The 27780-nt window shown below is 31.1% G+C and overlaps 1 protein-coding gene across 1 annotated transcript in view; it reads right to left on the reverse strand.

Moving 5' to 3' along the window:
- The window catches only part of LOC142230187 (uncharacterized), a 28463-nt gene extending 6187 nt beyond the window's left edge, over positions 1 to 22276 (reverse strand). The window contains exons 1-3 of the mRNA XM_075300827.1: positions 18604 to 22276; positions 6183 to 6582; positions 92 to 636 (exon numbers count right to left, since the gene is read on the reverse strand). Coding sequence (XP_075156942.1) covers positions 92 to 636; positions 6183 to 6582; positions 18604 to 22237 — 4579 coding nt within the window. The 5' untranslated portion in view covers positions 22238 to 22276. The remainder of the gene's footprint in view (positions 1 to 91; positions 637 to 6182; positions 6583 to 18603) is intronic.
- Positions 22277 to 27780: the final 5504 nt, after the last annotated feature.

Below are 27780 nucleotides of genomic sequence, written 5' to 3' on the forward strand. Positions count from 1 at the left end.
GAAGACACATTTCTCCGATATAAAGCTTTATTCCTTACCCAAAGGTGTATAAACTTTTTAAAAACTAAACAATACAAATACTTTTACTTACTATTCATTTTCATAATTTTAAGCAATTCATTAATCATCCAAGTCGCCGATGCAGGTCCTATCCATTCCGCTCCATGAATGCCAGCTTCAAGGAATACAGCATTTGCCACACCTGAACGTTTTTTATGTCTCAGTTTGGATTTTTCATGTGGTTGCAGATTTGCTGAATTAGCTGCTGCCGCTTCTTTACTTTGGATTTTCATTACAATTAAAGGTCGTCCCTCATATGAACGTCCAATGTGAATTAGTTCGACCAGCTGGGGATAACGTAAACGCATATTTTCCATAAATGTAACAATATCATCGAACTCGTAATAACGCATCCATGTCATTGACTGTCGATGTTTTTTCATTGCATTACGATTGGGATTTTGTCGCCTTTTTGGATTTTGTGTAGTGGTGAATAGAAAATCTTCTTTGGATTTTTCATAGGCAATCGCTTTGCCCACATCAAAGATAAGAACCTCATGATCGATTGATTCAAAACTGAGGGATGCTTGAAAATCGGTTAACATTCGTGGCGGAACTAATACGTCGGTAAGTCCTCTGTAGGGGAAAGAGAAAGAGAGATTGGAAGATTAGAATTACAATTAAAAATACAATAATATAAATCGAATTTGGACCAAAAAGTTCAAAAGTCTACTTTTTGTATTCTTCATATTTTGGTCGTGACCAATAATCGCAAAATGCGAAAATCGATTTCCAAATTTTGGAAAGAGTCGACTACACATTTTTTTTTAAATTTGAAGTGGAAAAACTAACTTTTCAAAATTTTGAAAAAGTCGAAAATTTGACTTTTTGGTTCTAATTAAAATCCAAGGTCCAAACAAGAATCCAGTTGTGGCTGATATGTAATCACGGTTGCTACTCGAGCCAAAAATAATCTACCAAAATTCGGGGTAAACTTTACCAAACAAAAAAATTTATTGTGCAAAATTATATTTCTATAGAAAAGTATGTCAAAATTCTATTTTCGAAGATTTCTATCGAAGATTCAAAATTTTATTTTTATAGAAAATGTAAAAATTTTATTGCCATGGAAAATTTAGGCAAATTTTTTTCCATAGAAAATTTGGTTAACATTTTTTTCTTAGATAATTTGGTCACATTTTTTTCTATAGAAAATTGGCTCAAATTTCTTTTTATAGAAAATTTTGTTAAAATTTTATTTCAATAGGAAATTTGTCAAATTTTATTTTTATAGAAAATTTTGTCAAAATTTTATTTCCCAAGAAAATTTTGTCAAAATTTTCTGTAGAAAATTTTGTCAAATTTTTATTCCTATAAAATTTTACCAAAATTTTATTTCTTAAGAAAATTTTACCAAAATTGTATTTCCCTAGAAAATTTTGACCAATTTTTTTTCTCCAGAAAATTTTGCAAAAATTTTATTTTTATAGAAAATTTTGCAAACATTTTCGAAATATTTTTTTGTCAAAAGTTTATTTCTATAGAAAATTTTGTCAAAATTTTATTTTTATAGAAAATTTTGCAAACATTTTCGAAATATTTTTTTCTCAAAATTTTATTTCTATAGAAAATTTTGTCAAAATTTTATTTCTGTAGAAAATTTTGTCAAAATTTTATACATTGACTAAACTACAAGTGTTGGTTAAGCTACACTTGTAGTTTAGTCAATGTATGGGTTTAAGTTGAAATAAAAAAAATAAAATTTTGACAAAAACTATTTCAAAAATGTTTGCAAACATTTCTATAAAATCAAAATTTTTGCAAAATTTTCTGGAGAAAAAAAATTGGTCAAAATTTTCTAGGGAAATAAAATTTTGCTAAAATTTTCTTAAGAAATAAAATTTTGGTAATTTTTTTTGAGGTATAAAATTTTGAAAAAAAAAATATTTATAGGAATAAACATTTGACAAAATTTTCTACAGAAATAAAATTTTGACAAAATTTTCTATAAAAATACAAACTTTATTTCTATAGAGATTCTTTTTTAAAAAATTTTATTTCTCAAGAAAATTTTACCAAAATTTTATTTCTTAAGAAAATTTTACCAAAATTTTAATTCTCTAGACAATTTTGTCCAAATTTTTCCCCAGAAAATTTTGCAAACATTTTATTTTTATAGAAAATTGTGCAAAACATTGTGAAATAATTTTTTTGTCAAAATTTTATTTCTATAGAAAATTTTGTTAAAATTTTATTTCTATAGAAAATTTTGTCAACATTTTATTTGTATTAAATTTAAAATTTTGTCAAAATGTTATTTCTATAGAAATTTTTGTCAAAATTTTATTTCTGTAGAAAATTTCGTCAAAATTGTATTTGTATAGAAAATTTTGTCAAAATTTTATTTTTATAGAAAATTTTGTCAAAATTTTATTTTTATAGAAAATTTTGTCAAAATTTTATACATTGACTAAACTACAAGTGTTGGTTAAGCTACACTTGTAGTTTAGTCAATGTATGGGTTTAAGTTGAAATAAAAAAAAATAAAATTTTGACAAAAACTATTTCAAAAATGTTTGCAAACATTTCTATAAAATCAAAATTTTTGCAAAATTTTCTGGAGAAAAAAAATTGGTCAAAATTTTCTAGGGAAATAAAATTTTGCTAAAATTTTCTTAAGAAATAAAATTTTGGTAAATTTTTTTTGAGGTATAAAATTTTGAAAAAAAAATATTTATAGGAATAAACATTTGACAAAATTTTCTACAGAAATAAAATTTTGACAAAATTTTCTATAAAAATACAAACTTTATTTCTATAGAAATTCTTTTTTAAAAAATTTTATTTCTCAAGAAAATTTTACCAAAATTTTATTTCTCATGAAAATTTTACCAAAATTTTATTTCTTAAGAAAATTTTACCAAAATTTTAATTCTCTAGACAATTTTGTCCAAATTTTTCCCCAGAAAATTTTGCAAACATTTTATTTTTATAGAAAATTGTGCAAAACATTGTGAAATAATTTTTTTGTCAAAATTTTATTTCTATAGAAAATTTTGTTAAAATTTTATTTCTATAGAAAATTTTGTCAACATTTTATTTGTATTAAATTTAAAATTTTGTCAAAATGTTATTTCTATAGAAATTTTTGTCAACATTTTATTTCTGTAGAAAATTTCGTCAAAATTGTATTTGTATAGAAAATTTTGTCAAAATTTTATTTCTATAGAAAATTTTGTCAAAATTTTATTTCTGTAGAAAATTTTGTCAAAATTTTATTTCTGTAGAAAATTTTGTCAAATTTTATTTCTCTAGAAAATTTTGTCCAAATTTTTTTTCTCCAGAAAATTTTTCAAACATTTTATTTTTATAGAAAATATTGCAAAAATTTTATTTCTATAGAAAATTTTGCAAACATTTTTGAAATATTTTTTTTGTCAAAATATTATTTCTATAGAAAATTTTGTCAAAACTTTATTTCTATAGAAAATTTTGTCTAATTTTTTTATCTCATAATCTCGGCTGTAGGTCTATAAATTAAACGTGAAATTTTTGGTTTTCAGTAATGCTGGTGACTTTCTGAGTGTTTCAAAGCTTCTCTAAGTAATTTCACTGCAACGTGGAACGCCGTTCATACTCGACTATAAAAAGGAGGTCCCCTGTCATTGAACTTGAAATAGAATCGGGCAGCACTCAGTGATAGGAGAGACGTTCAGCCTCACTTAGACTGAATAGTCTACCCTGGCCAAAAATAAATAATCGGCTTTCGGCGTCAAAAGGCCGATTAACCGAAGCCGAAGCTTTTTGAATAATTTATTTGATATTGATTTGTCCAAGTGTTGAATTTGTCTCGGTCAAAACTCCCAGTACAAAAAAAATTATAAAAAATCATTTTTTGTCATTATAGTATCAAACTACTGGACTGAATTACCTTTTATTGTTGTATTTATGCATTTGTTGAAAAAATATTCTAATAAAATATTCTAATACGTATAGCCCCCATATAAACCGACGCTCGGATTTGGCTTGCGGAGCAACTTGGAGGAGCAAAATTCATCTGATAAGGTTGAAATTTGGCACATGGTGTTAGTATAGGGTCTCTTACAACCATGCAAAAATTGGTCCACATCGGTCCATAATTATATATAGCCCCCATATAAACCGATCCCCCGATTTGGCTTGCGGAGCCTCTAAGAGAAGCAAATTTCATCCGATCCGGCTGGAATTTGGTACATGGTGTTAGGTCTCTAACAACCATGCAAACTTTGGCTCACATCGGTTCATAAATATATATAACCCTTATATAAACCGATCCCCAAATTTGACCTCCGGAGCCTCATGGATGAGCAAAATTCATCCGATTCGGTTGAAATTTGGTACGTGGTTTTAGTATATGGTCTCTGACAACCATGCAGGACTTGGTCCATATCGGTCCATAATTATATGTAGCTCCCATATAAACCGATCCCCAGATTTGACCTCCGGAGCTCCTTGGAAGAGCAAAATTCACCCGATCCGGTTGAAATTTGGTACGTGGTGAAATTTGTTACATTGTGCTAGTATATGGCCGCTAACAACCATGCCAAAATTGGTCCATATCGGTCTATAGTTATATATAGCCGGTCCCCAAAAATAATCTACCAAAATTTTATTTCTATAGAAAATTTTGTCAAAATTTTATTACTATAGAAAATTTTGTCAAAATTTTATTACTATAGAAAATTTTGTCAAATTTTTATTACTATAGAAAATTTTGTCAAAATTCTATTACTATTGTCAAAATTTTATTACTACAGAAAATTTTGTCAAAATTTTATTACTATAGAAAATTTTGTCAAAATTTTCTTACTATAGAAAATTTTGGTAAAATTTTATTACTATAGAAAATTTTGGTAAAATTTTATTACTATACAAAATTTTATCAAGATTTTATTTCTATAGAAAATTTTGTCAAAATTTTAGTTGTCAACATTTTATTACTATACAAAATTTTGTCAAGATTTTATTACTATAGAAAATTTTGTCAAAATTTTATTTCTTTAGAAAAATTTGTCAAAATTTTATTTCTATAGAAATTTTTTGTCAAACTGAATTATTTACGTATTTAGTCGGCCTTGTTTTTTTTTAATATATACCCTGTATGGACTAACTTACAATTGAGAACACGGTGTTAAGAAGTTTTAAGATACCTTGCCATCGGCAAGTGTTACCGCAACCCAAGTAATTCGTTTGTGGATGACAGTCTTTAGTACAAGTTTCTGTGCCATCCATGGTGGAGGGTACATAAGATTCGTATATCCGTATATACTTGTTTTAGTTATTTTAACAAAATAAAGTCAAGAAAACTTTCTTAAATCAGTATAAGTCCATGAACTAAAATATAATTAAATTGGCTTTATTGTCATATAGGGTTCACTTTTTGAGTGTATCACGTTTGAACTCCATCAAGAATGTGAATGCAATAGATCAAATGGCTTTTGTAAACTTGTAAATAATAAAATGAACTGTCATTGCAGTCTGTCAACTGTTAGATACTAGAGGTGTGCACGTGAGTAACAGTTTACTCATTTTTACATTTTTCGTGAGTCACGTGACTCACGAAAAATGTCGTGACTCACGAACAATTTTTTGAGTAATTTACCTTAGCGACGTGTCTGAAAACATGAGCATTATTAAAATCGAGAGCATTATTACACTCTTAACATCCCAGGTGTCACTAAAATTGTAAATGAATTTAACTCTTAAGCGTTTTATGTTGGTGAGCGGGGTTATTTTCGTGAGCGTAAATCTTTACTCACGCACACTCACGAATATAATATTTTCGTGACTCACGCTCACGCACGACATTTTGGTTTGTTAATCACGCTCACGCACACTCACGCCGTTGCCATGAGCGTGAGTCACGAATATTTTCGTGAGTCACGACAATTTCGTGTCACGTGCACACCTCTATTAGATACCAACATTTCAATGATAGTACAGTGAAACCTACCAAACTGGACACCTCCCAAAAGAGGGCAATTGTCTGGAGACGTTTGCTATATTAACACATTAAAATTAATCTCTCATAAAATAAGTGGACACCTCTCAAATGTGGAAAAATTTTAGGTGATCGTGGATGTCCACCTTTCAAAGGTTTCACTGTGTAATATATATGGTTAGAAACTCTAGCTATCACTTACCTCAAACTGGGGCCCTTTAACCATTGCAATTTACTACCATCTTCGGTATTTTTGTAATCCTCCAGAGCTTGCACTTGAGAGTCATCTTGAGGTTTTAGACGCCATATTTGATATTTATTATAGGTGATTTTTCGCGGAACATCGGGATTCTCTGTAGTTGTTGTTGAAGTAGAAGGTGATGTTACCTTGGCCCATATCTCTTTTAGGGGATTTTGTGTCGTTGTTGATGTCTGATTGATAATATGATGGGCTAGTATACCAATCCAATTTTGAGGATTTCTCATGGGATCCACAATTGTGAGTATGGGTACTTGGGGCACTTGCGTTGTAGTGGTAGTTGTTGTGGTTTTACGTTTTCTAGCTTTTGGCTTAATATCACCAAACCAACTGGAAAACCATTCTGAAAGTAAAAACAAAAATATTCAAATACTATATTTTCATTAAATAGTGGTATACAAATTTACGAGTGTAATTATTTTCACTGTGTAATTTGGGAGAAAAATACTTAGCGGGCGAAAGCGTAACCTTCATAACCCCAAAAACCAGTGCGGCACAAGTATGAGTTGATTGTAGTCACAGCAGGTGGAACAATTAACTCGCCGGCATCATGTTCTTTACTCTAGGTGACTTATATTAAGTGGTTATTTTATGCTTGAAATAAATTCTATGAAAGCTAGTGACTATGTGCTGTTGTAAGATTGAAGTAAGTTGTTTAAAGACACTTCTCCAATACCAAACACATTTACTTATAAGTGTGAAATTTTATTTAGAATAGGAGACTATGTTCAGATTTTTTTATTTGTTTTGTGTTTAGCTTACAGTATATCTATGTAATTATTATACAAGGAATTAATAGCCATGAAACATACATGAAAAAGGTTATACATTAATTTGAAGAAAGTGTTAAATGTACTTTGATAATATTTCATATACATTTTGGTTTATCATATACGAAGGTTGCTTCTTATATTTCGCGATTAGAGAACAAAAACAAATATTAATCATCGAAAATTTGGACAACAATAAGTCCAAAATATTCCCCATTGACCCTTTCGACCCTAAAGTTGCCTGTGGGCAACTTTTTGTGTCTTGAGACTCACTGTCACCGTTGTTTTTATTTGTAACGGTATCGAAAGCTATAAGTGTTTTTTTCAAGTTGAATAAAAAAAAGCTAATTTGGTTGTCAATTAGCAAATTTTTTTTTCATTAGTGCGCACGTGCCTCAAGAAAAAAATATTTGCGAATTTGAAAAAAGGTTTTTATACATGTGACTTTTTTCAAAAATTACAACAAAAATGTTAAAAGTTGTTATTAAATCGGTTGTAGTACATATCAAATAAAATATTTGTGGGAGTCAAATTTTCGAATTGCAAAAAACCAACATGTGAGAAATTTTTAAAGTTGTAAAGTTGCCTGTGGGCAACTTTGGGCCATTGTGGTAGTAAAATTACATCATTTTGGACATAAGACCTAGAGAAAAAAGGTTTGAAAAACAATGATTTTGAACAAATTTTGAACTTCGATTGGGATGTCCCAGTGACGAGGAATGCGGTGATGATGTGGAGAACATATCTGCAGTGCTGGGGAGGAATTTGGAAGGAATCGTACAGAGGGAGGAAGCCATTGATATCGGCCTTCTTGGCAACATACTGGTGGATTAGCACAAATATAGGCGCTTTATTATACTTTGGTTTTTTCTCACCGTCAGTTGAAATGGCATGGGTTCAAAACAAAAAAACAAAGCATTTCGTGGTTCACGCGAGGCCGTGAATTAAATTTAACCTAAATCTCGTGAATTTGCGTGAACGGGACTAAATAAAAATTTGTCGTGCGTAAGTAAAAATCAAATTGTGTTGGTGATTGTGAAATCACGCTCATAATAAAAATTCTCGCTCACGATAAATTTCACGTTCACGATAAAATTCGTGTTCACGATAAAATTCACACTCACGATAAAACCGAGACACAAAAAAATTAATTGTGCTAATTGTTCCGTCGTGAGTTATGAATGTTAATTACTCATCAGTTCATACCCACATCGCGTGCGCGAGTACAAATATTTCTTCGTGAATGTGCCTGAGTGTGAGTGAAATTTCACTCACGTGCGCATCCAAGTATATATTTACTGTAAAAATGACAACAAACTTTCAAAAATCCAATAAAACGTAATACGTCTATCATTACAAAACAAACCATTTTATAGTCACAATTGCCCAAAGTTGCCCACAGGCAACATTTTCTACAGCTCAAACGGATGGTCGTGGTGACCCGAAATTTTGGCTAGACGCTTCTTAAATGACTTCAACATGATTAAAAGTATAAAAAAAATTTTAGTTGTACCGATAAAAATTCGGAGTCGAAAGGGTTAAGATCTATACACTTTTGCATGCGTTTGAGTTAGAGGTATGCATGTGGCACAAAATTCTCGGGGTTCATAAGCGACGGCATGAGTGTGCGTGATTGACCAACAAAATATCATGCGCGTGCGCGAGTCACAAAAATATCCTCTTCATAAGTGCGCGTGAGTAACGAATTTCAGAAAAATACGTTCACGAAAAAAACCCACCCACGAATATAATTACGCTTACGAGTTGAATTCGATGAAATTTTTCGTGAGTGTGCGTGAGTACGGATTTTCTTTTCGTGAGTGTGCGTGAGTAAGATTTTCCCTCCGTGGAAGTAAAATATTACTCACGTGCACACCTCTAGTTTGAACCGATTGTGGAAGCACTTTTTCCACTCTGATTGAGGTATCTCCAAAACAGGCATTCTGAACGCATCAACCTCTTCTGCAGGTGCCGAAAAACGCTTCTATAGAAAATTTTGTCATAATTTCATTTCTATAAAAATTTTTGTCAAAATTTCATTTCATTTCATTGCCAAACTTTTATTTCTATAGAAAATTTGATCAATATTTTATATCTATAGAAAATATGTCAAAGTTTTATTTCTATTGAAAGATATCGCAAAATTTTATTTCTATATAATATTTTTACAAAAATTTTCTTCATATCCGATTGGACCAAATTGGCAACCCTGGTAAAGACAAATGCCAAAGTGTATATATAGCATAGCACTTAGCCACTTACATCACAATACCGAATGCAAATGACTAAGAAATCAATCTCTAATCGCCCTCACCCTACCTATCCCGTCCCTATCTCCCACTGTGACATATATCCATGATCCATTAATGGGAGGCCCTACATCTCTGTCACTGTATCATGCCCGGTATAAAATAGCAAATAATAAATAGATAAATAAATAAATATGATACCAATAAATTGTATATATAAAAATGATGCCCTTTAACCCTATCCAACACTCCCACCCTAATAATGAGAATATTGTCCTCATTTTTGAGGAAAATCCTTATATCTACCTCAACATATTGCCGTGTAGGCCCCTAATTGGCTTGCCTATAGCGCTTTCGACCCACGCCAACGGGTCTCATCAGTAGGCTTACTACCACCAACTACTAAAAAAATATATATTATAATAATATGCAATACATACCTATTACCTATAAATATATAATATTATTATAATACAAATTCCAAATAAATATAATAAAATTGTTATTATAATACGAATAACGAATAAAATATAACTAAATAAAAAAGATGTTGGACTCCAAGGACTCAACACAGCCCTTCTGTGGAATCCTTAGACTCCTCCAACCGATATACCTATCACCCAGACATTGGACTCAGAGGACTCAAAACAACTAAATTTACGTTGTGGAATCCCCCGATTCCCATGTCCGTAAGTCAATGTCAGACACACGCAAAAAAATAATTCTTTCCTCCCAAACGAAATTTTAGACAAACAAAGTTCGTTTCTCATTTGCTTTTCGTTGAAAGGAAGTACATTTGGAAGAAAAGTATATACTTTTTGTGATAAACGTTTATTCTTTTCCAGGATGTAAAAACAATTTCATAAAGACTAACTCAAAAAAAATTTTTTCTGGCTAATTGCATTTTCCCTCACATCTTTCTCACTTCCACGAAGTTTTTTAGTTCTTAGCACCTTTTTCTGTAATACCAACAATGTAGAAGAAATTATACGATTTTATAAATTTTTAAAATTTTTCTACCTTTCGCCTGGACGGAGAATCGAACCGCGGACCATGCACTTTGTAAGCCAACACACTAACCACTGAGCTATGTCCCTGTTATGGTCCTCAATAGATAAATATCCATATAAGTTATATTTATATAGCATAGCTTGCGGCGCCCACGAACCGAATAAACAAAGTTTATGTAACAGAAACAAACATTTAGTTTGGCACCGTGGAGCAGTGGTTGCTACGTCCGACTTGCCTGCCAAGGGTCGTGGGTTCGATCCCCGCTTCGACCAAAGTTTTTTTTTTGTTTTTTTTTTTACATATATTCCAGATATGTTCGGAAGATTCCGAAAAAATGTTCAACATTACATTGTAGTATATTAAATTTTGAACTGTAAACTGTGTCTTATTAAAGACCTAAAGTCGGAAAAGAACAGTGTTCGATATAAACGAAATGGACTGTGTTGTTGTTTCAAAAATAACTTTTTTTATTGAAAAAATAAAAATTTTGTAACAAACGAATTTTTTTGGTGATAAAAGTTTAAAATTTTCGAAGCAATTCAAAAAACTCTAACAAAAGAAAAACGTTTTCGGTACACGTTTTCCAAACGTTTTTTTTCTTTGCGTGCATATACCCACCCATCTAGTCCGCTTCATACATCCTTCCGGTTCTAAAGTCCTATACCCACCCAACTAGTCACAGTAATTAAGCCCCAGCCTCGTCCCCTACACTTATATGCGGACATTAATGGAAACCCAAAAATAACTCCTGTTACATCTCCTAACGGTTCAGTTTCAACTGCTCGGTAACGGAACACAAAACTGTTTCTAGACCACAATACCACCATTTAGGACAGTGACCTTACTCTGCAGTCCGGAATCAGACTATTGAATGAAAAAATCCCCGTGTCCTATATCCCACCCCTCCCCTACTAAACCACCTCGTGGCATATTCCGTCCAGTCAGACTGTCCCGTTCGTCTCCCGTACCCATTTACCCTGAGTTGCAGTCCAATCATGTCACATATGATCGGAACGCCCTATCATGTGTCCATTAACCACGATATACATATTTGTAATCATGGCTAATTGAGCGTGTATCCTTCCAAAAATATGCGCGAATGTGCGTGAGTAAGATTTTCCCTCCGTGGGAGTAAAATATTACTCACGTGCACACCTCTAGTTTGAACCGATTGTGGAAGCACTTTTTCCACTCTGATTGAGGTACAGGCATTCTGAACGCATCAACCGCTTCTGCAGGTGCCAAAAAAACGTTTCTATAGAAAATTTTGTCAAAATTTCATTTTTATAAAAAAATTTGTAAAAATTTCATTCTATAGAAAATTTTGCCAAACTTTTATTTGTATAGAAAATTAGGCAAAATTTTATTTCTATAGAAAATTTGATCAATATTTTATATCTATAGAATATGTGTAAAAGTTTTATTTCTATTGAAAAATATCGCAAAATTTTATATCTGTATAATATTTTTACAATATTTTCTTCCTCCATACAAAATTTTTTATAGTTTATTTCTGTACAAAATTTTGCCAAAATTTTATTTCAATGGAAAATTTCGTCAAAATGTTATTTCTTTAGAAAATTTTGTCAAAAATTTATTTCTACAAAAATTTTTGTCAAAACTTTAGTTACATAGAAAATTTTGAAAAAATTACCGATTTGATGAAAATTGACCAAAATCAACTAAATTACATTTGGTCCGACCATCGGACCAAATTTAAAAATTATTAATTTTTTGGACCAATTTTGGTCAGATCGGACCAAAATGGCAATCCTGGTAATGTCAAATGCCCATATTGATAATATTTTGCTGAAAATTTATCGCGGGTGTTTGTATGGTAATAGTGGGATTAAATTTTAAGTTAACTTTTACGAATATGGAGGGAAATCTACAGACATGCTGTTTTTCAGTGTAGTTGCAATACATATCATCCACTGTGTATAGTCTAAGGCACCCAGCTACCAACTCGACCATTATTTTGTCTTTTTTTTTTTCAAGTGTTTATTGCAAATGTGAATTCGTGGGTTTGACTCATATCTAATAAAAATATATAACTATTGGTATGAGCTTTTTATAATCGGGGCACGTACAAAATTTCACAATCCTACCTCTAGCACAATCCTAGCTCTAATCAAAAGCATAGCATTCCCACATTCTAAAACTCCCATTAACAATGAAAGTGGGCCAATATTGATGCTTTTCCAGTTCACAATAAAAATTACAACTACGCCAATAAACCCAAATATGTATATATAAAAACTATGAATACCTATTCACACATATAATAAAAAGTGAGGATAACTTGTCTCCAACAATTAACCACTAATAAATAATGACATAAATTGAGATAATAGAAAAAATAAGGAAAATTCATTGCGCCAAGAAGCGCATGCACAGCATAGTTTAGTACAACAGCAAATAGCATTCCAATTAAAATGAAACAATTTTTTGATAGCACAGTGGGCACATATAGGCTATCTTTAGTAAAAAAAAAAATAAATACTTTTTAATAAAAGATAAAGGTTGTCATAAGATTTGCTGGATCCAATATTGGGTTATACAAGTATGTTATATACAGTCGAAATTTTAACCGGCCAGGATTTTAAATACACACCATCACGAATCAAATATAATAGTTTCCTCCAAGAACCCTTCGTCGTAGCAGGTTACGTGAAAATATATATCATAGAATTTCAAATGGATTTTAAGACACATACTACTTCAAGAAGATAAATGATACGCTTCTCAAAGTTAAATTTAGAGTTTCTACATATGGATGCTACATCAGATTCTGTAATTATTTTTGTATAAGTTTGAGGAGAAACTCAAACAATTCATGTAAGATGACGCCTTGATTTGAAATCTAAACTCTGTAGATTTTAACACCCATAATTCGAATGAGTACGTGAAGTGTAATCTGGAAATGTTACTTTTAGTTTCGATTCGAGTTGGATGACTTTCTATCCCCTCAAGAAGTGAAATAGGTTTTCAGGAAAATCGGATAAGAAGTACGGTTTCTAGAAGGCCAAGAAATCAAATCGGGTGATCGGTCTATAATGAGGCCTTACCAAATCATGGATTGAAACACACCATCTGCACAGCTTTATGTGGTCCTCATGAAATCCCTCATGAAAACTGCGGTTTCTACACTAAAAAAAAAAAAAAATATTGACCTAATATGGAAGATTATGCATCTTAAATTTTAGGACTCGAAATTTACGCAATGCTAAGGACAAAATTCTTTCAAATAATGACATTTTAATTAAAAGAAAGTTTATAATCCTTGCATCAAAATTTTTTTTCATTAAATTTAGGACACAAATCTTGAAATTTTGCGTCCCTCTGTTGAAGTTGTAGATCTTTGAAGTAAGGCAAATGTTCCTTAAAATAAAGAAAAACATTTTTAATTTAAAGAAATCGTCTCCAACTCAACTGACATATTGAATTTTTAAATTTAAGATAAAAATGCTTCAAATATAGGCTAAGACTTATTTGAAGGATTTGAATCTTTGGTTTCAAGTTTTTTTTGTTAACATTAAGAAAACAGATTTTACTTTGAAGTACTTGGCATAATTTGGATTTTGAAACTGGAATTACATGAATACCTTTATTAATATATCGCAAACAGAGAATAAAAATTCGATGAATGAGATCTGTATCCAATTTTAATTTTATCGATCCTATATTTAAAGCCAGAGAGGTCCCTAAAAAATGTATTTATTTTAAAGAAGCCGCATCTTTGGCTCGGAATCAATACCAAAATCCTTAAAGGAAGGTCAAAATCTTTGGATCCAAGTAAACTTTTTTTTGAGTGTAGGAGTCCAAGAAGTCAAATCGGGAGATCGGTCTATAAGGGGGCTATACCAAAACGTGGACCCATACACCATATTCAATATACAAATTTTCAGGAAAATTGTGTAAAAACCACGGTTTCTACACGTAGAGAAGGAATATGCTCAAACCAAATCTGATGAACAAAATGTTATTTTTGGACGGTGAACATGGAACATTTTTGTACCAAAAATCTTCTTTTTCTCGCGAAAGATGCATAATTTTCGAGAAAATAACATGGCTGCGAAAAAATGTTATATGTTTCCCGTCCAAAAATAATATTTTGCTCATGAAACATTTTTGGGGAAATAAATTTTTTAGACATTTTAGAAATTTCTATATATATAAAATTTAGACAACATTTTCTAAAGAAATAAAATTTGAGAAAATTTTCTATACAAATAAAATTTTGACAAATTTTTCTATAAAGGGTCAAAATTTGGTCAAGGGAAAACGCGGTGAAATCGTTTATTTAACAAATCAAAATAAATTTCTTTTTCAAGTTTAATTAGTATAAAATTCAGGGAAAATATTCAGTTAGGCTTTCGCTTTTCCAAATCCGAATTGCCGGGCCTCACGCTTGACACCTGCCATCAGATTCTGTACAGCCACCTTGTCCACCTTCTTCGCCGCAGAAAGCCAGTTTGCCTTGAACTGCTGCTCGTCCTTAGCAGTTTTTTTGGTCTTCTATAAGTTCCGCTTGACAATAGCCCAGTATTTCTCAATTGGGCGGATATCTGGCGTGTTGGGAGGGTTCTTGTTCTTGGGAACCACCTGCACGTTGTTGGCGGCGTACCACTCCATGGTCTTTTTACCGTAATGGCAAGATGCCAAATCCGGCCAAAACAGTACGGAACAACCGCGTTTCTTCAGGAAAGGCAGCAGACGTTTATTCAAACACTCTTTCACGTAAATTTCTTGGTTGACAGTCCCGGAAGCTATGAAAATGCTACTTTTCAAGCCACAGGTACACATGGCTTGCCAAACCAGATATTTCTTTGCGAACTTTGACAGTTTTATGTGCTTGAAAATATCTCTACCTTTCCCCTTCCTTTTGCCGTATAAAACTCCTGTCCCGGAAGCTGCATGTAGTCGGCTTTGACGAATGTTTCGTCGTCCATTACCACGCAGTCAAACTTCGTCAGCATCGTCGTGTACAGCCTCCGGGATCGCGCTTTGGCCGTCGTATTTTGTTTATCATCGCGATTTGGAGTCACTACCTTCTTGTAAGTCGATAGTCCGGCTCGTTTTTTGGCTCGATGCACGGTTGTAGACGATACACCCAGTTTATTTGCGGCATCTCGGAGAGAGAGGTTAGGGTTTCGCTTGAAACTACCGGCAACTCTCTTTGTCGTCTCAGCGGCTTCCGGTTTTCGATTTTCCCCCGATCCAGACTTCCTGGCTGTCGACAAACGTTCCCCAAACACTTTAATTACATTTGTAACGGTGGATTTGGCAACTTTTAGCGATTTTGCCAGCTTTGCGTGCGAGTAGCTCGGATTTTCGCGATGCGCGAGCAAAATTTTGATACGCTGCTCTTCTTGCTTGGACGGCATTTTGACAACTGAAGAGTGAATTCCAAAATCAAAATAGGAGCAACATTCTACACACACACCTTCAAAATGAGGGGTGTTCAGGTTTTTTAAATGCAAAATTGAAAGAAATACGTCAAGTTTATATTGACCAAATTTTGACCGTAACACCCTTTAGAAATAAAATTTTGAGAAAATTTTCTATAGAAATAAAATTTTGAGAAAATTTTCTATAGAAATAACATTTTGACAAAATTTTATATAGAAATAAAATTTTGACAAAATTTTCTATAGAAATAACATTTTGTAAAAATTTTCTATAGAAATAAAATTTTGACAAAATTTGCTACAGAAATAAAAATTTGACAAATTGTTCTATAGAAATAAAATTTTGACAAAATTTTCTATTGAAATAAAATTTTGACTAAATTTGCTACAGAAATAAAAATTTGACGAATTGTTCTATAGAAATAAAATTTTGACAAAATTTTCTAAAAATAATAAATAAAGTTTTTAGAAATTTTTCTATAGAAATATAATTTTGAAAACATTTTCTATAGAAATATAATTTTGACAAAATTTTCTATAGAAATAAAACTTTGAGAATATTTTCTATAGAAATAAAATTTTGACAAAATTTTCTATAGACATAAAATTTTGACAAAAATTTCTATAGAAATAAAATTTTGACAAAATTTTCTATAGAAATAAAATGTTGACAAAATTTTCTATAGAAATAAAATTTTGAAAAAAAATTTCTATAGAAATAAAATTTCAAAATGTTCATAGAAATAAAAAAATTTTGAGAAAATTTTCTATAGATTATTTTTATAGAATTTTTAGAAAATTTTCTATAGGAATAAAATTTTGAGGAAATTTTTTATAATTCAATATCTTTAAAAAATATAATTTTAAATATCCATTGAGTTTTTTTCATGCTAACCACAAAGATTCGATCAAAAACTTCAAAATAAGATTTTTTTAATTTGGTAGATTGTGGTAAAAATTTCTTCAAATTTTGGTAGATTATTTTTGGCCGAGAGGAAACCGTGTGTAGAAGCCCAAGACCCCAAATCAGAGGTTCGGTTTATATGGGGGCTATATCAAAACCTGGACCGATATACACCATATTTGGCAAACCCATTTATGGTCATATAATAGCCCTAGATAAAATTTTTTGAAAAAATTCGATAAAATTACGGCTTCTAGTAGCCCAAGACGTCAAATCGGAACAGAATGACGAACTTATTATACCATATAACCATTCTAAGGGGTGGGTACACGCTCATAAAAAATCGCTTCTGTAACATATACTCCCAAACATATTTTGCTTCAAGCATATACATTTTTGGGTATTGCCCAAACATTTATATGTTTGATCTCTTCCAATATATAATATGTTTGAAAGCATATTGGTCTAAACAATATATGTTTGGGTAGTCTAAGTTCCAAACATTTTGTAGTTTTGCATCCAAATTCAATAATGTTGTCTTCCAAAAAACAATATGTTATTATGTGAACATATAATATGTTTGGAAGCATTTTGCACCCAAAATATTATATGCTTAAAAAAAATTCTCCCAAACAATATTGTGCTCAAAATTGTATTTATTTATATATTTACAATCATAACGAATTATGAAAATAAACAGGTAATATAGGTGCTAACAACATAGGTTTTCGACCTGAATGCTCAAAATTTTGTTTCTGCCCAATTGTATATTCCCCCACATCTTTCTCACTTCCACGAGATTTTTTAGTTCTTAGCACCTTTTTCTGTAATACAAACATTGTAGAAGAAATTATTCAATTGTATGATTTTTTTTATTTTAATTTTACCTTTTGCCGGACGGGGATTCGAACAGCGGACCACACAGTTTGTAAGGATCAAAGAAGTAGCTGATCAATTGCCCAAGGAAAAATAAAATGTTAATTTTGTAATAACAAGCAACAACCACCAACTTAATTCAATATCGCTCCCTGTTAAATAGCGCTCCAAGCTACTAAACACACATATGTTTATAGGCTATTTCTAAATTAATATATGTTTGCATCAAAGCATATTATATTTACAAACATTTTATGTCCCAAACATAATATGTTCTAACATATTAACATATATGTCATAAACATGTTATGCTAGTTTATGAACATTATATGCTTGCACTCAAAAATATTGTGTTTAAAAATTTGTGTTCCAAACATATAATGTTTATAGCCAAACATATGAAAAACAGCCTTTTTCATCCGTGTAGATAAAGATATCGAATAGAGCTCGCCCGAAGCATCGGCTTCGCCATTCGGCCAAAAATCGGCCTTTGGCGTCAAGAGGCCGTTTAACCGAAGCCGAAACTTTTTGAAAAATTTATTTCATATTGAATTGTCCCAGTGTTGAATTTGTCTCAGTCAAAACTCAGTCAAAAAAAATAAAACGTAAAAAAATTATTAAAAAATCCTTTTTTGCCATTATAATATCAAATTACTGAGTTTTGGATACTATAAAGTCTGTTAGTTCTAAAAGAATATTATAAGACATGGACTGAATTTTCTTTTATTGTTGTATTTATGCCTTTGTTGCAAAAAATTATGCTAATATTGAACTAAAACACACAAATTTGAGGAAAATAATAGGCTTCGGCCGATTGTTGCTTTTTTTTGCCGGCTTCGTCCAAGAAAACCTGCTTCGGTGGAACTCTATTATAGAACCTTAAAGAAGAAGTGTATCTGATATTTTCCGCCCACGATGTTTCTTAAAATGTCTTTTCACAATTTGAGGTTTATTTATAGGGTAAATAACACGAAATACTGCCAAGTTCATACAAATTTATATGTAAAAGTACACTGACAAAAAACTATGTTTTTCATATGTTATAGTGTACAAAAAATATATGTGGAACTACTTGTTTAGGTTAATTGTTTATGTCTGCACTCTTGGCATTGAAATACGAGTGTAATAAACAACAAAACTTACTGTCATATTCACTCTCATCTTCATAGACCAAGGTGTCGGTTTTGTCCACACTATCGCCACCGCCAAAGCCAAACCATGATTGCAGCCAACCGGATTGTTTGTTGGGTCTATGGGCCGCTTGCGGAGAAAGAGTAGTGCTGCCTATTTTCTTATTGCGTCGATTAAAACCAAATAGAGAACCCAACCAGCCAGTTATGGAGGAATCACCGGAATCATCATAGTCGATGTCATCATAGTCGCCATCATCCTCATCGTCGTCATACGAGTAATCGCTGGCATGTTTCTTTAGAGTATTGTGATATGATGTGTACTTGGTATATGGATAAGTTGAAGAACCAGATGAGGAGGTATCATCATTGCCACCAGCAAATGTGTCCATAATACTGGAGAGTACCATTTGTACAGGATAGAAAATCATACGAAAAAATCCACCTAAATTGGAACCTACAGCAGACTCGTCATCATCCTCATCATCGTCCTCGCTATCGGGTGGAAGTTTAGAGATAGGTCTACGACGTATACGTTGTAACACCATATCACTGGAGGGATCTTGATGTTGGGTTTTTTGAGCATAATCTGGGGTATTACTATCCAGTATAGGAATCTCAGTTTGATCTTCTTCCAAAGCACCAAAATCAACATCTGCTTCAGCAGATGAGGTATTAAGACCTATGGGTTTTTCTTCTAAATCATCATCTTCATAAGATTCTTCATAGGAATCATCACCATCACCATCATCATCGTCATCATCTTCTTCACTTTCTTCTTCATCATCGCCAGGATCAGCCTCAAAGAAATCATAATCAGCTTCTATACTTTCTCCCTTGGCTCTTTTGTGATTCGTTTTCACAGATCGTGAAGTAGTTGTCTCGGTAGTGGAATTGTTAGATTCTACATTCCGAAAAGCTGATGAAGATAATTTTTGATGTTTGCGATTTTTTGTAGAATCTCTTGATTTTTTGTTTTTATTACGAGTACGTTTCTTTTTTCTTTGTTTAGTGGACGATTTTACCATAGATTGTCCTTTAATTTTTGTAGCCTTGGAATTAATGGACGATCTATTTTTAATTAGAGTTAAATTTTTCTTAATTTCATTCGAATGGGAGTGATTTGAAGATCCTAGATAAGATGTGGAGTTTTTATTGTTTTCAATAGGAATGGACAGTCCTAGAGATTGTGTAGAATTTTCTTTGGCGTTTTGTGGGGTTAATGAAGTAAGATTCTGTCGAGTTTGAGTCGCCGGTTTGGCAGTATTATTGGATTTTCTTATAAATTTAGGCAAGTTAGCATTAAGTTTTTCTTGATTAACTGATCTTTTGTGTAGATGATGATAATGTTGATTATTTTTATTTAATTTGTTAAAGATTGAATTCATGAGTGGTGGAATTTCCAGATTTTCTTCTCCATTATCCATTGATTGGGAATCTAGATACTCTTGAACTTCTACCTCTGAACTTCTACCTCCATCACTTCTCGCTCTTCTTTGGGCCTGATAATGATCAGATCGAATTTTGTTAAAGGATTTTCGAAATTTAGAATTTATCTGTGGCGAATATTTCACATTGTTCAAATATTTCAAAGTCCTTAATCGATTTTTGTCTTTCGGAATTTGGGTTTTCAGTTCAATATTTTTTATATGTTTCGAATTTTGTGTATGGATTGAAGTTTCACTGGACTTTGAACTATGATCGTTTACAATTTTATTAAGTTCATGAGTATTTTCAAATAATTTTATTATATCAATTTTTTCATCTTCTGGGTTATATTTTAAAAGCTCTTTTGAAAGCTTTAATATATTTTCCCTTAATAGAGCTTTTGAAATTTTTATTTCATCTTCATCACTTTCTTGAAATTTTAAAATCTTTTTAGCAAGTTTTACACTTTTTTCGTTTGATAGTAATTCCATGAGCTTTTTCAAAAGCTTTAACAATTTTTCCTTTGATAAAGCTTTGAAGAAATTCAGATTAGCACCGGCACTTTCTTGAAATTCTTTTAAATTTTCTTCTTTAAACTCCGAAAGCTGTTGTAGATTTTTCAATAACTCATCTTTTGACAAAATTTTTGATTCTTCTACATTGTCATACTCCTTAAGCTCTCTGTTTTTTCGAAGATTTAAGATGTTATCATTTTTTAAATCGTTAGAATTTATTTTGCTTTCATCACCATTTTTTATAAGCTCAAAGCTTTTTCTATTTGCAGATAAGGTTTTCGAAGCTTTTGTTTTCACAAAATTTTCTAACAAATTGGAAATTTCAAAATTGTTAGTATTTTGTAGTAATTCTTTTAGCATTAAAAGCTTTAAGCTCTCTTTATTAGTTAGATTTTTCAATTTTAATAAATTTTGATCTTTATCATCACTTTTGATTATTGGTTTAAGATTTTTCATATTTTTCCAAATATATTCCCTTGGTTTTGGTAAAAGCTTTTCACTATCACTTTTGCAGGAGACACGATTATAAAGCCTTTTCATTAATATTTCAAAAGGTTTAAGATCATTTGTATCTTGGAATTTCAAAACGCATTTATCTTTTAGATTATTTTCCATTTTTACAAAATTTTCAGAGGCTCCATCTATTGTAGAGCTTTGTAAAATTTGTTGCAATTTTTCAATAATTAAGGAAAACATAATTTTTTTCATTTCTATTTCTTTGTCAGTATTCGATTTGGGGTATACACTTTTTTCAGAATTCACAAGATTTTCGAAATTATTTAAAATTTTGCTCGGATTTTCAGAGGCTCCATCTATATGTTGATCTCTCGAAATGGGTATTTCAGATGAAGAAACGCTTCTTCTTGTTGAAGATATATCTTTGCCATTTCGGTTTACAATTTTTTCAAGCTCAATTAACATCTTTAAAAATTTGTTTAAATTTGGAGCATCCATTTCATAGGGATTTTTAATATTAAAAATATTTTCTTTTAATAGATTTGTTGAAAATTCCGAACTATTCTCATTATCCAAGTGTGCTTGATTTTCATGTTTTTTATTCAAAGGATTCTCTATTGAATTCAAAATTAATTCAGTTGGTTTCATTTTCATGGATTTTTCATAGAAAATTCCATGAGATTTAATTACAGGGTCATATTTATTTCCATTTAATGATTTAGTTTTTTGTAGATTTTCACCATGATTTTGCAATAAATATTGTAATATTTCAAACAAACTTTGTATATCATTATTATTAGTATTGAGATTTTCATGTACCAAATTTATTAGAGGCCATTTTTTATTATGATTTTCAAGTAAAACATTTATTGATGCCTCATTTTTAACTTCTTGATTTTTATTAAGAGGTTGTACTAATTTTTTTAGACCATAATTTTGGTGTAGTAAATTTTTTAGTAGTAACACAATTTTATTTAACTCTGATTTTTCAGGAGTAAAATTTTCATAATTTCCATATTTAAAAGGTTTGTATACATTTTTATGCTGTAAATTTTCTGGTACTAAATTTGTTTGATCCAATAAAATTTCACTTTCTAAATTCGGGGAATTGGGGTATGCAAATTGTAATGGGGTTTTTAATAAATTCCCATTGTCATAAAAATTTACACTGAACTCTTGATCCTTATCACTTGGGTAGTTTTTAGCAGATTCCACATTGTCTACTTCCAAATCTTCTAAACCATTCATTAAAGAACTATCCAAATGAAAGCCTTTGCCACTTTTCAATTTTTCTGCTACATAATTTCCGTTTTCATAAGCAGGAACTATTTCCTTTTGATAAATGTAAATCCGATCTAAATTTTCACTATTTTTGTTTTCATCAGGCGACATGTTAAAACCAAAATTCTCTTTACTAATTTTTTCTTGTACTAAATTGTAATATCCATTGCTTTTAGAATGTTTTGAATCACGATTATTTTCATTAAGGCTTGTATGCTTTTGTACTAAAAATTCTTTATTTTGGTTATTTAAATTTATTTTGTTGTTTTTCAATTCTTCAAAACTTGTTTCAGTCTTTTTGTTTGGTTCATGTACTAAATTTTTAACTTCCTGCAGTTGCTTTTTAGAACTAAAATCACTTTCACCCAAGTTATTATAGTATTGTACTAAATTATCATTGCTTTCATGTCTTTCGAAAATTGCTTTATATTTAGAACTAAAATCTTTCATAATAGGATTTGTGTATAATAAATGTGGAGGATTGTCACCTTTATATAGATTCTCAGCAGACATTGATTCACTTTTGTAATTTTTCGTATTTTTATCTATTTTAGTACTAATGTCATTTGGGTTTATATAGAAAATGTATATCGAATTTTCATTTGTCTTGTGATTATCTAGCAATGGGGGTCTTGCAATTTGAAATTCAGGTTTAGTACTAGGAAAATTTTTGTATTGATTAAAAATATTTTTTAGTTCTAAATATTGATTTTTCTTAGTACTTTCTGCCAATGAAGGTATATTATTAGATGTATTACTGGTCTTTTCCACATTTTTGTTATATTTTTGATCTAAATAAAATATTTGTTTTGGGATTTTTACACTAGTGTCTCCAGCATTGGTGGGAAGATGTTGTACTAAAATATCACTTTTCGTGTTTTCATTGGACATTTTTTGATGTAAAAACATTTTTTGTAAATTTTGCTTGTTTTGGTCTAAATTTTCACTTTTAACAAAATTTGATTTATTTTCAATATTAGCAATAAATTCCTGCATTGGGTTAAGATTTTTGTCACCTTTCACTTTATGTATTAAATTTTCATACCTTTGTTTTTTAATTTTGTTATGATCACCACTTCTATTCCTTTTACTTTTTATTATAAAAACAATTTCATTATCATTCGTTTCTTGTGATTTAATCATATCATCTTCTTCCTTCGAATTTAGAACCATATGATCTTGGTTTATTAGAGGTCGATTATCGATTTTGTTCAAATCTAGTTTGGTATCGATAACATTTGGCGATAACATTTCATCATTTTTAGTCAAAGGATATTTTTGAAAATTATTTTCCTCCTGCGTTTTACGTTTTTCAAAAAATTTATTATCGTTTAGTATATTCACATGAGCATATTGGTGATGTGGAAAATTTTTGAAATTATTAAATTCATGGTTTAGAAAATAATCGATATTTTCTTCATAGTTTTTTTGAATTAAATTTTCTTCTTGCGAGTTGAGAAATAAATTGCTATTCAAGTTAGCAAATTGGTCTTGCTTCTTTAAATTAATTTCTTTGTTATCGATATATTTAAAGGGATTTTTAAGATCTTCACTTTTTGATTTACTATCAAAGTTATCTGTTTGATATTTTTTTATATCCGATTCTTGGCCATATTTAAATTTTTTATAATCATTATTAATATCCACTTGATCGATATATTTAAAGGGATTTTTAAGATTTTCACTTTTTGATTTACTATCAAAGTTATCTGTTTGAGATTTTTTTATATCCGATTCTTGGCCATATTTAAATTTTTTATAATCATTATTAATATCCACTTGATTATCGATAACATCTAATGATTGCCGATGTTTTATATTATAGATTTGATTTCGATTATTTTCTAAATTAAATTTATTATCGATATTTTCATTAATTATTTTTATATTTATATCCTCTGATTTATGGGGAAAATCTTTTTCGATAACTTTGACCGATTGTAGATTTCTTGAGCCTAAAATTGGATTATGGTTAGCTTGAAAATTTTTTATTTGGTTAGTATTTTTATTTAATAGTTTTGCACTTGTATCTAAAGATTCTCGATTTTTTATAGTAGATATTTGATTACGATTATTTTGTAAATTTAATTTATTATCGATATTGTTTAGTGGTATATTTGTTACAGTAATTATTTTTGTATTCTCTGAATCATTGGGAAAATCTTTATCGATAACTTTGATTGATTGTCGATTTCTTAAGCCTACATTTGGAGTGCGAATACTTTGATAATAATTTATTTTATCAGTTGTTTCTTTTAATGGTTTTGCACTTTTATCGAAACGTTGTGAAATATTGGATTCACTGTTGTCCGGATAATCGAAATCAGTAATATCGTTTTTGACTTCTAATAATTTTTTGGATAAAAAATTTGCATTTTCCTTGGATTTAGATGGATCTTTGTAATTTTCACTAGTTGGTGGGTACTTATTAGGTTCATTATTCACTTTACTATCGATAAATTCTATGCTGTTTCGATTTTTTAATCGATAATCGATTTCTTTCAAATTAAATTTTTCATTATTATCGAACGTTTTTGCAATTTCTGCTTCATTTTTAATATTTGTGTTATTCGATTTCGATTTATTGATTATACGATTATTTCCGATAAATTTAATTGATCGCAGAGGCCGATTTTTCGATACTTTATTATGTCCCCAAGAGTTCACATTTTTCGAAATATATTTTTCATTGTTGTCACTAGTTTTTGAAGTAATTAATTCACTATCAACATTTTTATTTTTTCCTTCTTCCGATAATTGAGAATCATATGAGAAGTGTTCCAGGTTATCCTCTAATTTGTTATCGATTATTTGTTGTCTTTTATCGGAATCCATACGATTATTTTCTTTCAGTTCCCTTCGATTCCTTTTCAAACCCATATTACTGGCTGTAGCCTCTAAGGGGGCTGTTGAAAATATTGTTGTACCAAAATTAGGTTTCTCCAATTGCGTAGATAGGCGATAGTTATCACTAGGAGGTCTTTGGGTGGTCGTTCTGCGACCCATAATAATACGAGGACCATCGTGTAATGTAGTCCTAGGTTTGGGGGTGGTATTACCCTTATGACCTGGTGGTTTCGATTTCTTTGTTTTCTTTTTAGTTTTCGGTTTACGTTTTCTCACCAAAGGTGGTCTTATTGTGGTAAGACCCTGTTTGTTATCCTTAATGGTGAGTTCAGTTTTCACCACAACCGATCCAGGAGGTTTCTTAAGGGGGCTTATCACTTTAGAAATGGTTGATTGTGTTACCATTGCCGTTGGTTTATTAAGTCTTATAATTTGTGGTCTCATTGTGGTAGATGTTGTTGTCGTAGTGCTTGAGGTCCACGAGAAAGATGACAGAGGTTTTGTCAATTTATTGTGATTTTGATCATGTGATCCACATTGTGTCTCATATTCCTGTTTGAGTGTACTTATATCTCTTTCGTATTGTTCTTTGGTTATGAATATGGGTATTGAACCGTTTGTTCGAGCTATATTTCCTGAAGCTTTACCCATTTCTGTTATCGCATATACTATGCCGGTGGCTGGATTGGTGAAATATATGGGAAAATAGGCCCGACTATTGTTGGTGTAGAGATTATTCAAGGAATATTTCTCCATTTCGGTGGGGCTTATGGGTTTCAAATTGATTTCCGGTAGAACATGGCCACTAGGACTCAATTGATTTTGAGGATCCTTGGGCTTGTGGTGAGGATTGAGAAATGATAAAGGCTTGTATATCCCATTTCTATCTCCTTCTTCTTCTTCAGCCTCCTGGGAATTCTCATTATGTAGAGTATTTTTATTATTATTATTATCATAATGAAAATCTAAAGATGATCCTATATTTTGTAGAGATACCTGATTATCCGTTGAAATGCTGGAGATTGGAGTTTGATTATTGGTATAGATTTTCACTGGATTATAATTAGAAGGATTGTTTAACAATTTATTTAGATGACTTTGAAATTTTGGCACAAAAGATCTAACTTCACTGTTGGCTAAACGTGGCTTTTGAAATACCCTACGTTCACTTTGTTGTTTTAATAGATCATGGGTCCAGGTACGATGGGTTTCCCTTAAAAGATTATCAAATTCTTCAGCACTGGGATGATAACCATATTCATAGCCATTGGCAGAAACCTTCGTCAGTACCCCAAATATATTGGCCACGAGCCATTTTAACATAAGAACTTTGATCACTAAAAATAACCGGGACATTTTTAATTTTTCTCTCACTCTCTCTCTCGTTCTCTCTTGGAGACTTTTATTTATCTGTTTTTTTCACTTGTATTTGTTTATCTCTCCGCACATAAGCTTTAATCCTTTTGCTATGCACTATGAGGGCCGATTAGTTTCCTTCCTTTTGTTAAACGACCGTTACATTTCAAATTGTCGCTTTTGCTAAGACAACCGTTGCGTTTAACAACTTTGCCACAAGTGATTAAAATAGATTTAAGTGAAATTTTTCTTGGTGCTTGAGTGGTCTTCCGTTGTCACACATGCGCATATCTCTTGGGGCTGTGTTTATGTACTTCTATGCTTTCTTTGTATTTTGCTGGATAGTAATAATAATGTCGTTTAAATTTGAACCTCATTCTTTTGGGTCATATGAAGAAAATCGTGACAATACTCTACTCCTCCTCCTCCTGCTTTTGCTATCAAAGATTATAGAGTAATATGGGAGGGTATATATGTTACCACAAATGGAGATGTTCTTCTTTGTCTTCTTTATTCAAAATGCTTCAGTGAGAATATGTCACCATTTCACCAAAAAATAGTAGCAAAACCCCCATTATTGCTGCGATAAGCAGGTTGCCAGTTCAGCATCAGCCACAATATTAGGGAAATTTTGAAGTATGTATACGCGACAACTATCTCGATAATCATCGAAGCGTAGATATATCATTAGATGATATTTATCATGGCTAATGATAGGTCCAATCACATGGGAGTTGCAAGTAGTTCATATATGCGGGTCTATGACAAAGTTTTAACCGAAACCTAATTTTGTTTTATAAACGATTTTCATTCTCCGCCTTCTTCTACTTGTTGAAACTTTTACTTTCGGCTTTTTGAAATAAAACGGAAAATTTTCTTTCGCGCTCTATATATGCTTAAAATTTTTAGTTTCCAAATAGGCCACTTAGTTTTTTTTTCTTTATTTTTTTTTTCTAGAAATTTTTTTCTCCTTCCGTTTATGTTTAATATTTTTTTAAGACGTTGTGTTCACTTCCAAATCCATTGACTTACTGAACTGGACTTACTTCTGTGCGCATGCTTGCCTGCCTGGCTGCCTGGCCTGACTCTCAATTATCGAATGGAAATCATCCTCCCCTTTTCTATAGATTGTAACGAGATTTTGCAATTGCATTGCTATGGTACTTGCTCTCTCTCTGGGATTTCCAGTTTATTTTCCCCGGTATGGAAAATTATATCTTAGAACTGGAAATGATGGTTGGTTTTCTCGTTCTCTATGCGTGTTATGTTGTTCTGGTGATTTTAGCATCATCATAACAACATTTTCT

This window comes from Haematobia irritans, chromosome 3 (assembly GCF_050003625.1).
Source record: "Haematobia irritans isolate KBUSLIRL chromosome 3, ASM5000362v1, whole genome shotgun sequence".
Classification (NCBI taxonomy): Eukaryota; Metazoa; Arthropoda; class Insecta; order Diptera; family Muscidae; genus Haematobia; species Haematobia irritans.